Source organism: Cetorhinus maximus, chromosome 16 (assembly GCF_964194155.1).
Source record: "Cetorhinus maximus chromosome 16, sCetMax3.hap1.1, whole genome shotgun sequence".
NCBI lineage: Eukaryota > Metazoa > Chordata > Chondrichthyes > Lamniformes > Cetorhinidae > Cetorhinus > Cetorhinus maximus.
In genome coordinates, this window is record NC_135894.1 from 26,700,397 (window position 1) to 26,715,084 (window position 14,688).

Sequence of the window (14,688 nt, forward strand, 5' to 3'; positions counted from 1 at the left end):
CCTTCGGTGAAAACAGGCCAACCAGGAAGTGACTGCTACATTTAAACATCATGGAAGCACACAGAGATTGAGAAACACTTCTGAATTGCCATTCTCCTTGGCAGGTATTGGGATTTCATGTTCTGCTGAAGGCCCTAAAGGAGAAATGGTTGACTTCCAGTGGTGGCTGAAGATTTGAGCTTAGCCATTGAGATGATGGTGATTATTTTCTTCCCCATTACACATGGATAAGTTTTAAGGGATGCTAAGCTCACTGGAGATCAGTTCCTCCTCATTTCCATCTCCATTCAGGGACAGACACCTGTAGCTCCCATTGGAATCTGATCGCAACCTCACTAGCATAGGCAAGGAGCGGTGGGGACTTGCTGCTCGCATTTCCCATTGAGCAGATGCACAGGAGAGCAAGGGCAAACTGGTTCTAGGCTGTGAAAGCCAGCTGGATCAGGTGGGAGTTGCTGAAAATCCCATTTCTGGTTCCTTAATTTGTTGAGAGGTAGTAGGAATAAACAGAATGGCCTCTGACTGGCTGGATGCAATCCCAGTTGATCTGTTTATGGGGACCAGCTTTTTGCCATGGACTTGAAATTATGGAGTTACATTCCAAACTTGAGAGTGACACTAAGATGTCCAGGAAGTTGTGTGTGTGGGAGCAGGAAGTTATCAAGGGGCAAAGGCAGACTAAGTGAATGCGCAAAACTATGGTAGATAGAGTTCAATGTACAAAAGTGCGAGGTCATCGACTTTAGATGAGGCTTTCTCATATACCTGTTTTGCAGTACTTTATATCTTTAAGCGGAATGTTTATTAAACTGGCTACTTTAATGGAATCGCCGCACATACTTTTCCCTTTACAAACCCACTCTGAATATTCCCCATGTCTTTGAATAAACTACTCATCTCAGTATTTGCACCCTGACCTTAATTATCTACCATCCCATTCCCTTCTAAAACAAGTGTGTCTTGGGAGGTGAGTGACACTGGCAAGGGTGGTATTTAATACCCAACCCTCCTAACCCAAAGAAGCACTGAGCCAACCACAGTTTGGGACTGAAGTCATGTGGAGACCAAACCAGATCAAATTGTCCCTGAAGGTCATTAGTGAATCAATTGGGGTTTTTACAACAATTTGTCAGTTTTCTTGGTCATGCTACCTAGTGTCAGTCCGCAAATGACTAGATTTGCTGAATTCAACTCGAGCATTGTGAATCCAGCCTGTGAGAACTCAACTCCCATATCCTCTGCTCCACACAGCCACACAACTGAAACCTCCACACATGCTGCAAAATCAGTGACAAACATTTAGCCCATAATATGTGATGTATCTCTGCATCCAGTTCCTGTACCTCTGCATCCACTTCCTGTACCTGTAAAACAAGCCAGGCACTGGGCAGCTCAAACTGTCAATGCACTTAGCAAGCCTTGTGGCCCCTGTGGAGGAAGGAAGCTCTTTCAGACCCAGCTTTGGTCAGATGAAGGGTTAGGCCTCCCTTTCCAGATGCTGCCTGATTTGCTGAGTGTTTTGCAGCAGGTACTACCATCTGGGTCATTTCCCTTCCTGTAGGTGGATCTGAACTATTCTGTGCTTCTTCTAGGCGCAGCCACCTTAGCTGCTACTTGGGAAACAGCTGAGAGTCCATGATAAAGCATACAGTATCCTGGGCTTTATTAATAGGGACATGGAGTACAAGAGCAAGAAGGTTATGTTGAGCTTGTGTAAGTCACTAGTTCAGCCTCAGCAGGAGTATTGGGTCCAATTTTGGGTGCCGCACTTTAGGAAGGGTGTGAAGGCATTGGAGAGAGTGCAGAAAAGATTCATGAGAATGGTTCCAGGAATAAGGAACTTCAATTATGAAGTTAGATTGGGGAAGTTAGGGCTGTTTTCCTTAGAGAAAAGATGGTTGAGGGAAGATTTGATAAAGGTATTCAAAATCATGAGGGGTCTGGACAGAGTAAATAGGGAGAAACAGTTCAATGACCCATTCATTACTAAATTGTTGTTGCACAATAGTTAGATTCATTTTGTGGACATAGTCACTCAGACCAAAACTCACTTTATACCTAGTCTTTTTGCATTACCAGTAAAGAGAGTGATTTTATTCCCTCCGTCTGAACCAGTCTTAAATCTTGCTTCAAGTAATTGACCATAAAATCCAAACTCACAATCCAATGCAGTACTGATGGAGTACTACACTGCCAGAGGCACCGTCTTTCAGGTGAGACCTTAAACCAAGGCCTTCTCTGCCCTCTCAGGTGCACGTCGTAGGCACTATTTTGAAGAAGAGTAGGACAGTTACCTGGCAATGAAAGGAAAGGGCATTCAAGCTCCTGTCTCATTAATTACAAAGGACTTGTTCCTTCAACAGCATCTTCCAAATGATATCTACCATTTAGAAGGACAAGGCAGCAGATGCATGGGAACACCACCACCTGTAAGTTCCCCTCATATCATCCTGACTTGGAAATATATCGCTGTTCCTTCACTATTGCTGGGTCAAAATCCTGGAACTCCCTCCCTATTAGCACTGTTGGCGCACCCACACCACATAGACGCAGTGGTTCAAGAAGGTAGCTCACCACCACCTTCTCAAGGGCAATTAAGGATGGGCAATACATGTTGGCCTAGCCAGCGAGGCCCACTAATGGAATGGATGTAGAGAAACAAATTTTCAAAGAAATTACAGAGCGATGCAAGAATTATACATTAATTATAATGGGGGACCTCAATTATCCAAATATAGACTGGGATAGGGATAGTGTAAAGGGTGCAAGAGGGACGCGAGTTCCTGGAATGTGTCCGAGATAATATTCTGCAGTGGTATGTTTCCTGTCCAATAAGAGGTCAGGCACTGTTGGACCTGGTTCTGGAGAATGAGTTGGCCCAAGTGGATCAAATAACAATAGAAGAGCATTTGAGGGACAGTGACCATTGTATCATAAGGTTTTGGTTAATCTTGGAAAAGGACAAGGAACAATCCAGAGCAGGGATAATTACTTGGGGGAAAGCCAACTTTGATGGGGTGAGAATGCATCTGAGTCATGTGAGTTGGAATCAAATGTTGGCAGAAAAGACGATGTCTGAACAATGCCTGCAATACTTTTTCTTTGAAGGTGCCCAATGTCAAGGTATATTCCCTTGCAGGGTAAAGGTAGGACAAATAAATCCAGAGGCAAGGTAACTGGTACACTAGAATATTTTACAATTGAGAAGGAGGTGGCGTTATTAAGGCTATCTTTACTTAAAATAGATAAGGAACCAGGACCAGGTGAGATGCATCCACGGGTACTGAGGGAAGTGGAGAGTGGAAGTTGTAGAGGCACCAGTGATAATTTTCCAGTCTTCCTTAGGCACAGGGGTGGTGCCAGAGGACTGGAGAATTGCGAATGTTACACCCTTGTACAAAATGGGGTGCAAGGATAAAGCTGACAACTACAGACCAGTCAGTTTGACTTCAGTGGTAGGGAACCTTCTGGAAACTATAGTTCAGGATAAAATCAATAGTCACTTAGATAAGTGCTGGATAATTAAGGAAAGCCAGTATGGATTCATTAATAGAAATTCATGTTAAAGTAACTTGCTGAACTGTTTTTCAGGAGGCAACAGAGAAGGTTGATAAGGGCAACACTGTTAATGTGATGTATATGAATTTTCAAAAGGCATTTGATACAATGCCACACAACAGACTTGTGAGCAAAATTCTAGGTCATGGAGTAAAAGGGAAAGTAGGCACTTGGATAAGAAATTGGCTGAGTGACAGGAAACAGAGAGTAGTGATAAATGGTTGTAGTGGAGTTCCTCAGGGGTCAGTGTTGGGATCCTTGCTCTTCCTGATATATGTCAATGACCTAGACTATGGTGTGCAGGGCATGATTTCAAAATTTGCAGATGATACGAAGATTGGAAACATTGTCAACAGTGATGCGGATAGTCTTGAACTTCAAAAGGACATAGACATGTTGGTGGATTGGGCAGACAAGTGGCAGATGAAGTTCAATGCAGAGAAGTGAGAGGTGATTTGTTCTGGCAGGAAAGATATGGTGAGACAGCATAAAATAAAGGGAGAGCCTCTAAAGGAGGTGCAGGGACAGATGCATCTTGGTGTATATGTACATAGGTCATTGAAGATGGCAAGGCGTGTTGAGAGAGCAGTTAATAAAGCATATAGTATCTTAGGCTTAATTAATAGGGGCATTGAGTATAAGAGTGAGGAAGTCATGTTGAACTTGTATAAAACACTAGTTAGGGCTCATCTGGAGTACTGAGTCCAGTTCTGGGCACCATGCATGAGGAAGGATGTGAAAGCATTGGAGAAAATACAGGGGAGATTCACAAGTATGATTCCTGGGATGAAGAACTGTAGCTATGAGGATAGATTGGAGAGGTTGGGACTGTTTTCCTTGGAGAAAAGAAGGCTGAAAGGAGACATGATAGAGCTATTCAAGATCCTGAGAGGTATGGACAAGGTAAATAATGAGAAACTGTTCCCACTCAAGAGAACATCAAGGACTAATTGGTAAAAGGAGGAAAAATGTGTGAGGAAAGATTTTTTCACCCAGAGGGTGGTTGGAGTCTGGAACAAACATCCTGAAAGGTTCAATCGAGGTATCCATAAGGGAATTGGATTGCAACCTGAAAAGAGAGAATATGCAAGGTTACGGGGATAAGGCAGGGGAGTGGGACTAGGTTGAAAGCTCTTTCAGAGAGCCAGTGCAGACTCGATGGGCTGAATGGACTGTACTGCACTGTAAAGATACTGTGATACATCTCATAAAATAATTAAGAAAAAAACTCAGTTCTCTTATGAGAAAAGCATTCCTGTTCTTGTGTGGCTCAAGTGAGTGAGTGGCTGCAGTGAATTATCCCATTAATGTCCTGACAACTGACATGGGTTCTGAACAGGCACAGGTCACTTTACTTTCAGATAATCTTTTTGCTTCATAAAGTAAAAACAATAAGTGGTACGCAAGCAATTTGTGTGACTGAATAATAAAGATTCCTATCGCATGTGCAGTAAAGGAGAGATGTGATATGATTGTGAAAAATAAAACCATTGTTGACTTCTGTAGATTACTACAACATTCCTAACCTGCTCATTAAACATCAACTTGCAAATGATCCAGGGATAACCGTAATTAATGAAAACTGCTCTCCAAACCCATACCTTATGTCCTGTAAAGGTCACTGTAACCATCTTGAACAGGGGCATTACACCAATGTTATAGTTCACAGTAGGTTTTAACACACTTGACTTGCGTCAGACCTAACTCTCTTCCGATTTTTCTTCTCAAGTTTCAATAACGGACAGGCATTCAAATCATACAGTTCATTGGGAATCAAGAAAATGAGTAGTGCATGTTTGGCAGCTGTGGCTCAGTTTAATGGGGAGATGGTGGCATAGTTGTAATGTTACTGGACTAGTAACGAGTGTGTAATGACCAGGTATTTAGAGGAGCAGTGGTTCAAATCCCACCACGGCAGCTGGTGGAATTTGAATTCAATTAATAAATCTGAAATTGAAAGCTAGCCCCAGTAATGGTGACCATGAAACTGTCATCAATTGCCGTAAAAACCCACCTGGTTCACTAATGCCCTGTAGCGAAGGAAATCTACCACCCATACCCGGTCTGACCTACATGTGACTCCAGATCCAGTGCAATGCGGTTGACTCTTAGCCACTCTCTGAAATAGGTAGCAATTCACTCAGTTCCAGGGCAATTAGGGATGGGCAACAAATGCTGGCTTTGCCTGCGATGCCCACACCCCATGAAAGAATAAAAAAAATTGTGTTCAGTTAAATTAGAGTGTCCCCTCCAGGGTGCAAGTCTGCATGGGCAAAATTTATGGAGACCCTGGGCTGCCCAAACATCAGGGTCCTCTTCTCGACCTCCCTGGTTGAGTCCTAAGGAATGCAGAGCACTACATTTGGTGCCGGATTGTTTGCGGAGTGATGACAGACTTGTATGTCAGTCCACCTTGGGGCTCCACTCACTTACTCAGCAATGACCTGCTCACTGACGCTCAGTTTGGGTTTCACCAGGGCCACTTGGTCCCAGACCTCATAACAGCCTTTGTCCAAAGATGGGCAAAACAGCTGAATTCAAGAGGTGAGGTGAGAGTGTCTGCCCTTGACGTCAAGGAGCCCTAGCAAAACTGGAGTCAATGAGAATTGGGGGAAAAATCTCCACTGGTTAGAGTCATGCCTAGCACAAAGGGAAAATGGTTGTGGTTGTTGGAGGTCAGTCCCAGGACATCACTGCAGGAGTTCCTCAGGGTGGTATCCTGGGCACAACCATCTTCAGTTGCTTCATCAATGACCTTCCCTCCATAATAAGGTCAGAAGTGGGGATGTTCACTGATGATTGCACAGTGTTCAGCAGCATTTACAATTTCCCAGGTACTGAAGCAGTCCATACCTGTATGCAGGGAGACCTGGGCAAAATTCAGTGGTATATTTTAGTGTGGTACACATGCACCACACAAGTGTCAGGCAATGCCCATCACCAAAATGAGTGAATCTGACCACCATCCCATGACATTCATGGCATTACCATCACTGAATCGCCTGCCATCAACATCTTGGGAGTTACCACTTATCAGAAAATTAACAGGACTAGCCATATAAATAGCGTGGTTAGGAATTCCGTGGTAACTCACCTCCTGACTCCCCAAAGATTGCCTATCATCTACAAGGCACAAGTCAGGCGTGTGATTGAATAATCTGCACTTGCTTGGGTGAGTACAGCTCCACCAATGCTTACGGAGCTTAACACCATCCAGGGCAAGGCAGCCTGCTTGATCAGCATCCTATCCACCACCTTAAACATTCAATCCCTCCATCACTAAAGTACAGTGGCAGTACTGTGTACTATCCACAAGATGCACTGCAGCAACTCAGCAAGCCTCCTTGGACAGCACCTGCGATCTCTGCCATTTAGAAGGGCAAGAGCAGCAGATGCATGGGATCACACCAACAGCAAGTTCCCCTCTAAGCCCCTCAGCATCCTGACTTGAAACTATCTCATTGTTCCTTCACTGTCGTTGGGTCAAAATCCTGGAGCTCTGTCCTTAACAGCACTGTGGGTATTCCTACACCACATGGACTGCAGTGGTTCATGAAGGTGGCTCATCACCACCTTCTCAAGGGCAATTAGGGATGGGCAATAAATGCTGGCCCAGCCAGCAATGCCCACATCTCGTGAAAGGGTAAGAATTTTTACTTTTTTTAATAGTCTACACCGAGCATCTTCCAAAATATTGGGAGGGGACACAGTGAACATCGCAAAAAATGTATAATGCTACAAAAATTCGTGATACATACAAACATACAAATTAGGAGCAGGAGTAGGCCGCTCAGCCCCTTGAGCCTGCTCCAGCGCTCAATAAGATCATGGCTGATCTGATTTTAACTTCAACTCCAAATTCTCACCTACCCCCGATAACTTTTCACCGCCGTATCAAGAATCTATCTACCTCTGCCTTAAAAACATTCAACGACTCTGCTTTCATTGCCTTTTGAGGAAGAGAGTTCCAACAGAAATCTGGAGTGCAAAGGGATTTGGGAGTCCTAGTCCAGGATTCTCTTAAGGTTAACTTGCAGGTTGAGTCGGTAGTTAGGAAGGCAAATGCAATGTTGGCATTTATTTCGAGAGGACTAGAATATAAAAGCAGGGATGTGCTGCTGAGGCTTTATAAGGCTCTGGTCAGACCACATTTAGAATATTGTGAGCAATTTTGGGCCCTGTATCTCAGGAAGGATGTGCTGGCCCTGGAGAGGGTCCAGAGGAGGTTCACGAGAACGATCCCAGGAATGAAAGGCTTAACATATGAGGAATGTTTGAGGACTCTGGGTCTATACTCGATGGAGTTTAGAAGGATGAGGGGGGATCTGATTGAAACTTACAGAATACTGAAAGGCCTTGATAGAGTGGACGTGGGGAAGATGTTTCCATTAGTAGAAGAGACTAGGACCCGAGGGCACAGCCTCAGAGTAAAGGGAAGACCTTTTAGAACAGAGATGAGGAGAAACTTCTTTAGCCAGAGAGTGGTGAATCTATGGAATTCATTGCCACAGAAGGCTGTGGAGGCCAGGTCATTGAGTGTATTTAAGACCGAGATAGATAGGTTCTTGACTGGTAAGGGGATCAAAGGTTATGGGGAGAAGGCGAGAGAATGGGGTTGAAAAACTTATCAGCCATGATTGAATGGCGGAGCATTCTGCTCCTATGTCTTATGGTCTTATGACACACGAACCTTTAACAGAAAAAATTTCTCATCTCTGTCTTAAATGGGTGACCCCTTAGAACCATAGAAAAGTTACAGCACAGGAGGAGGCCATTCGGCCCATCTTGTCCATGCCAGCCCAAGGACACCTCGGTGCCCTTTCTAATCCCACCTTCCTGCACCCGGCCCATAGCCCTGCAGTTTATAGCACTTTAGGTGCAGATCCAGGTACTTTTTAAAAGAGTTTAAAGTTTCTGCCTCTACCACCAACTTGGGCAGCGAATTCCAGACACCCACTACCCTCTGCATAAAAAAAGTTCTTCCTCATGTCCCCTCTACACCTTCTGCCACTTATCTTGAATCTATGTCCCCTGCTTCTAGAATTCTCCATCAAGGGAAACAATTTTATCCTGTCCACTCTATCTATTCCCCTCATAATTTTGTACACCTCAATCAAGTCACCTCTCAGCCTTCTTTGTTCTAAGGAAAATAACCCCAACCTATCCAACCTCTCCTCGTAGCTACTTTTCTAACCCTGGCAACATTCTTCAAAACCTCCTCTGCACTTTCTCCAGATCTATTACATCCTTCCTGTAATGTGGTGACCAGAACTGCACACAATACTCCAGTTGTGGCCTCACCAGTGTTTTATACAATTCCAACATTATATCCTTACTTTTATATTCTATACCTCTGCCAATGAAGGAGAGCATTCCATATGCCTTCTTTACAACCTTGTCTACTTGAACTGCTGCCTTCAGGGACCTGTGCACTTGTATGCCAAGATCTCGCACTTCATCTACCCCTCTTAGTATATTCCCATTTATTTTGCAATCCCTGTAACTGTTTGACCTCCCTAAATGTATGACCTCACACTTCTCTATGTTAAAATCCATCTGCCACTTTACCGCCCACTCCACCAACCCATCTATATCGTTTTGGAGATTATGGCTATCCTCTACACTATCCACTACTCGGCCAATCTTTGTGTCATCTGCAAATTTCCCAATCGTGCCCCCCACATTCACATCCAAATCGTTAATATATAACACAAAAAGCAAGGGTCCCAACACCGAGCCCTGTGGAACACCACTTGAGACAACTTTCCATTTGCAAGGGCATCCATCGACCATTACCCTTTGTTTCCTGTTACAAAGCCAACCTTTTATCCAGTTTGCCACATTACCCTGAATCCCATGGGCATTTATTTTCCTGACCAATCTGCCATGTGGGACCTTGTCAAATGCCTTGCTAAAATCCATGTACATAACATCTACTGCACTTATTTTTAAACTGTGACCCCCTAGTTCTAGATCCTCCCACAAGAGGAAACATCCTTTCCACAATGACCCTGTCAAGACTCCTCAAGATCTTATATGTTTCAATCAAATCACATTTTACTCTTCTAAACTCCAGCAGATACAAGCCTAGCCTGTCCAACCTTTCCTCATAAGATAACCCGCGCATTCCAGGAATTAGTCTAGTAAAGTAAACCTTCTCTGAATTGCTTCAAATACATTTACATCTTTCCTTAAATAAGGAGACCAATGTTGTACACAGTACTCCACATGTGGTCTCACCAATACCCTGTATAGCTGAAACATAACCTCCTACTTTTGTAACCTTAACCCTTCACAATAAATGATAACATTCTATTAGCTTTCCTAATTACTTGCTGTACCTGCATACTAACCTTTTGCGATTCATGCACTAGGACACCAAGATCCTTCTACATCTCAGAGCTCTGCATTCTCTCACCATTTAGATAATATGCTTCTTTTTTATTCCTCCTGCCAAAATGGATGATTTTACATTTCGCCACATTATACTCCATTTACCAGATCTTTGCCCACTCACTTAGCCTATCTATATCCCTATGTAACCTCCTTATATCTGCTTCACAACTTACTTTCCTACCTACTTTTGTGTCATCAACAAAAGCAACCATACCTTCGGTCCTTTCATCCAAGTCATTCATGTAAAAAGTTGAGGCCTCAGCACTGATCCCTGTGGTACACCACTTTTTACACCTTGCCAACATTTATGTCTACCCTGTTTCCTGTTAGCTAGCCAATCTTCTATCCATGCCAAATGTTATCCCTTCAGCTTTTATTTTCTGCAATAACCTTTGATATGGCACCTTAGCAAATGCCTTCTGGAAATGTAAGTACAGTACATCCACATCCCCTTTATCCAAGGCACATGTTATTTCTTCAAAGAACTCAACAAATTGGTTAAACATGATTTCCCTCTCACAAAATCATGTTGACCCTGCCTGATTACCTTGAATTTATTAAGTATCCTGCTACAACGTCTTTAGTAACAGCTTCTAACGTTTTCCTGGCGACAGATGTTAAGTTAAATGACCTGTAATTTCCTGCTTTCCATCTCCCTCCCTTTTTGATAAAGGAGCTACATTCGCTATTTTCCAGTCTAATGGAACCTTCCCCAAACCTAGGATATTTTGGAAAATTAAAACCAACGCATCAAATATCACACTAGCCATTTCTTTTAAGACGTTAGGATGAGGTCCCTCAGGACCCAGGGTCTTGTCAGCCTGCAGCTCCATCAATTTGCTCAGTACCACTTCACTGGTGATTGTAATTTTCCTGAATTCCTCCCTCCCATTCTTTGATTTACTATTTCTGGGATGTTATGTGTATCCTTTATAATGAAGACTGATGCAAAATACTTGTTCAATTTTTCTGCCATCTCCTTATTTTCCATTATTAATTTCCCAGACTCACTTTCTATAGGACTCCAACACTTACTTTGTTAACTTTTCTTTTTTAAATAACTATAGAAACTCTTACTGTCTTTATGGCCAGGATTTTCTAGTCGTCGGGTGGGCTCGGTGGGGGCGAGCGGGAGCTGTCGCAAAACGGACCGCCGCCGATGACCGGGGCCCGACTGTGATTTCACGCTGGTTGGCCAATTAACGGCCCCCAGCACAAAATGCGGGCTGAGCTCAGCGTTGCCGGGGTGGGGGTGGGAGAAGCACGAGCGCGCAAGTTCATGCATGCGCGTGGGTGCGTGCAGTAAAAGCTCCCTGAAGCGGAGCTGAAGATTTTTAAACTTAAAAATAAAGAAATTAGAAATGTTAAAACGTCCCCTCATGTGACTCTGTCACATGGGCAGAGACATGTTAGAGATGAGTTTCAAAAATTAAATTTTTTTTTTTAAACACTGGTCGAAACCTCATCCCACCCGTGGATGAGGTTTCGCCGAAAATGCAAAGGCCGCTTGGCCTTTTCGCCTGCTGTCAGCCGAACGGTTGGACAGCAGCGAAGAATTTCAATCAATTCGTTCATTAAGGGCCTTAATAGGCTGCCTAATTGTCAGCGGGCGTGCTGCCGACTCCCGCCCGTGCCCACCGACTGAAATGTCACGCGAAAACGTCGGGATGCTCGCCTGGTGTCATCGCCCGTCATTTTACACTCGTTCGGGTTGGGCGCTCGCCTGCCCAACGAGCCAAAAAAAGCCAAATATTTCAAGCTTAGCTTTCCCTTATACTCTAATTTTTCTCTCCATAATAATCTTTTAGTCATTCTTTGCTGTTTTTTTTATGTTCTGTCCAGTCTTCTGATCTTCCACCCATCCTTGTGCAAAGATATGCTTTTTCTTTACATTTGATATTATCTTTAACTTTTTTTAGTTAACCACATATGGTGAGACCTCCCCTTGGAATTTTTCTCTCTCTCGTTGGAATGTATCTATTGTGTATTCTGAAATATCCCCTTAAATGTCTGCCACTGCATCTCTATTGACCTATCCCTTAACCTAATTTGCCAGCTCACTTTAGCTAGCTCTGCTTTCATGCCCTCATAATTGTCCTTATTTAAGTTTAAAATACTAATCTTATAACCACTCTTCGCTCCCTCAAACTGAATGCCAAATTCAATCATATTACGATCACTGCTACCTAAGGGCATCTTCGCTATGAGATCATTAATCAATCCTACCTCGTTACACAATACCAGGTCTAGTATAGCCTGCTCTTTGGCTAACTCCAGATTTGCTGTTCTAAGAAGCTATCCCGAAAACATCTAAAATTTTACCAATCCTCCATCCCCTCGTAGAAGTCAGCAAATGTTGATTTTTTTTGACTGATTGACAAGGCCGTTAAAGGTTATAGGGGATAGACAGGAAAATAGGCTTGAGGGGCTGAATGGCCCACTCCTGCTCCTAATTCTTGTGTTCTTGACATTGTTGGCTAAAACGTAATAAGAGGAAGAAATTAGAGTACGAGGGAAAACTAGCAAGAAATATGAAAACAGGCAGTAAAATCTTCCACGAGTATATGGAAAGGAAAAAGAGTAGTAAAAGTGAGAATTGGTCCCTTAGAGAGTGAGACTGGGGAATTAATAATGGGAAACAAGAGACTTCGAACAAGTATTTTGTATCTGTCTTTACAGTGGAAGACACAAAACACATCCCAAGAATAGTAGAACGTCAAGAAGTAAAAGGGAGAGAAGAACTTAAAGCAATCATTAGATTAGTAGAGAAAAGCTACTGGACAAAGTAATGGTTTTTGGATAGTGGGGTGGAAATTTAGGGAGCCAGTTTTTACGATCTGAATGCACTGCCCGAAAGGGTGGTGGAAATAGATTCAATAATAACTTATCAAAAGGAACTTGGATACATATTTGAAAAGGAGTCATTTGTAGGGCTACAGCAAGGAATCCAGGCTAATTGGATAGCTGTTTCAAAGAGCCGTCACAGGCATGATGGGCTGAATAGACTCCCGTTTATGTAAAAGGCTTAACCCGTTGGCCAGAATTTTATGGCCCCTCCCGCCGACAGGATCTTGCGGACCTGATGATGTTTGAATCGCTTGAATGGCTCACTGTATCTGCTGTTGAGCCCGACAAAGTGGAGCCGGAAAATTCCGGCCATTAAGTGAAAGAAATTTGACAGCCAAGTTTATTTTGAGATTTATTGGCAACGAAGTGAAAACGAACCTCCTGTTAAAATATGACCCGTCCTGGTGAAAAGTTATTGACCTGAAGCATTAACTGTTTCTCGCTCCACAGTTGCAGCCAGAACTGATAAGTAATTCCAGCATTTTCTGTTTTTATTTCAGATTTCCAACATCCGCAGTATTCCGTATTGCTCCAAATGCAGTCCCCTGACTTTACATCAAATTCCACAGTCAAGTAGTTAGCATCTGACCCTTTCACTGTGATAAATCATGGATGAACATGTCCAGGATTACACAGGGTATTCTTAACCTGCTCTGCAAGTGACCATTCAAATGCACGAGGCTCAACCATCAATACTGCTCGGGGAAGCCAGCTGGAAAAATCTGTAACATTGTCACCCACTCATCCTCTGGAGTTAAAGACAAAATCCAAGTTTACACTCTTCACCCGAAAATAAAAGCATAATTGTTAGAAAGCAAAGATTTATTGTGGGGGAAAACATGATAAAGATTGCTAAAAGAGGGAGACCAGTACTGCAACAGAGTTAAAAACAACTTCACCCAGAGTAGATTTTATCTACAACCACACTCATCCACCACCATATCATCATAATGTCTCAAAACCACATTGTCATTGTTATCGTAATAAAGCATGGAAATAGGGGAGAGTTTAATGGGGACACAGCAGGGTTGGGGGGTGTGGTCAGGGTCAGTGGCGTGCACCAGTGTTTGCAGAATGGCATGGTTGGTTCAGACTCTCGCTCAAGGGGTAAGGGCACTCCCCATGGCAATAGCTGGCCATGTAACCCTGGGGGGCGATGATCCAGTGTTGCCAGCCTACGTCCTTGAACTGGATGTGGAGCCTCCTCCGTTTGCAGACGCGGCTGAACGCGAGGGGCAGCTGAAAGGGTCTCCTCTTCCTCCTGGACGCTTTGCATTTCTCTCGATTCAGGGTCACCACCAACAGGGAGATGTGCAGATCCCGGGAGATCCGGGCGCAGGCTGGGCTTGGTGCCTGCACATCCCCCATCGAGGAGCTGCCCACCTCCAGGAGTGCCCCCTGGTTACTGCTCTGGCGTCTCCAGGCCATAGTAATCTGAGTCAGGTTGAAGTAGAGGGAGCTGTGCAAGGTCTGGAAGGACTGCGAGGCGATGAGTTGCTGCCTGGAGTTGGGGGTCTCTCCCATCTTCCAAATGGACAGGGTGCAGGTTGCAGCTGTCCCAGGGATTGGGTAGGGGTCTCCAAGGAGGGTGAGCTCCAACTGGGCTAGTGTGAGCTCCTCCACTTCTTCCAGCACTGACAGGTTGAAGTAAAGCCGTCTCCGCATGCACAGCAATGGCAGCGATCCCAGTCCAGAGATTGGACCACCTGACACAAGAGAACAACAACTTATATTTATATAGCACCTTTAATGTAAAGAAATGTCATTTCTAATGTTACATTATAAAACAAAGTATGACTCAGAGCTGCATAAGGAGATATTGGCCTGGATTTTACCGTTGGTGGGCGCGCCATCGGCGTGCCCAGGAGTGGCCAGGAAACGGGCCAT

General features: G+C 43.9%; 1 protein-coding gene across 1 annotated transcript; it reads right to left on the reverse strand.

Moving 5' to 3' along the window:
* Positions 1 to 13,712: 13,712 nt before the first annotated feature.
* LOC144692051 (derriere protein-like) lies at positions 13,713 to 14,688 on the reverse strand. The gene is given in 3 exon segments (XM_078560608.1): positions 13,713 to 13,890; positions 13,892 to 14,507; positions 14,637 to 14,688. Coding segments are annotated over 3 exon segments (846 nt in total).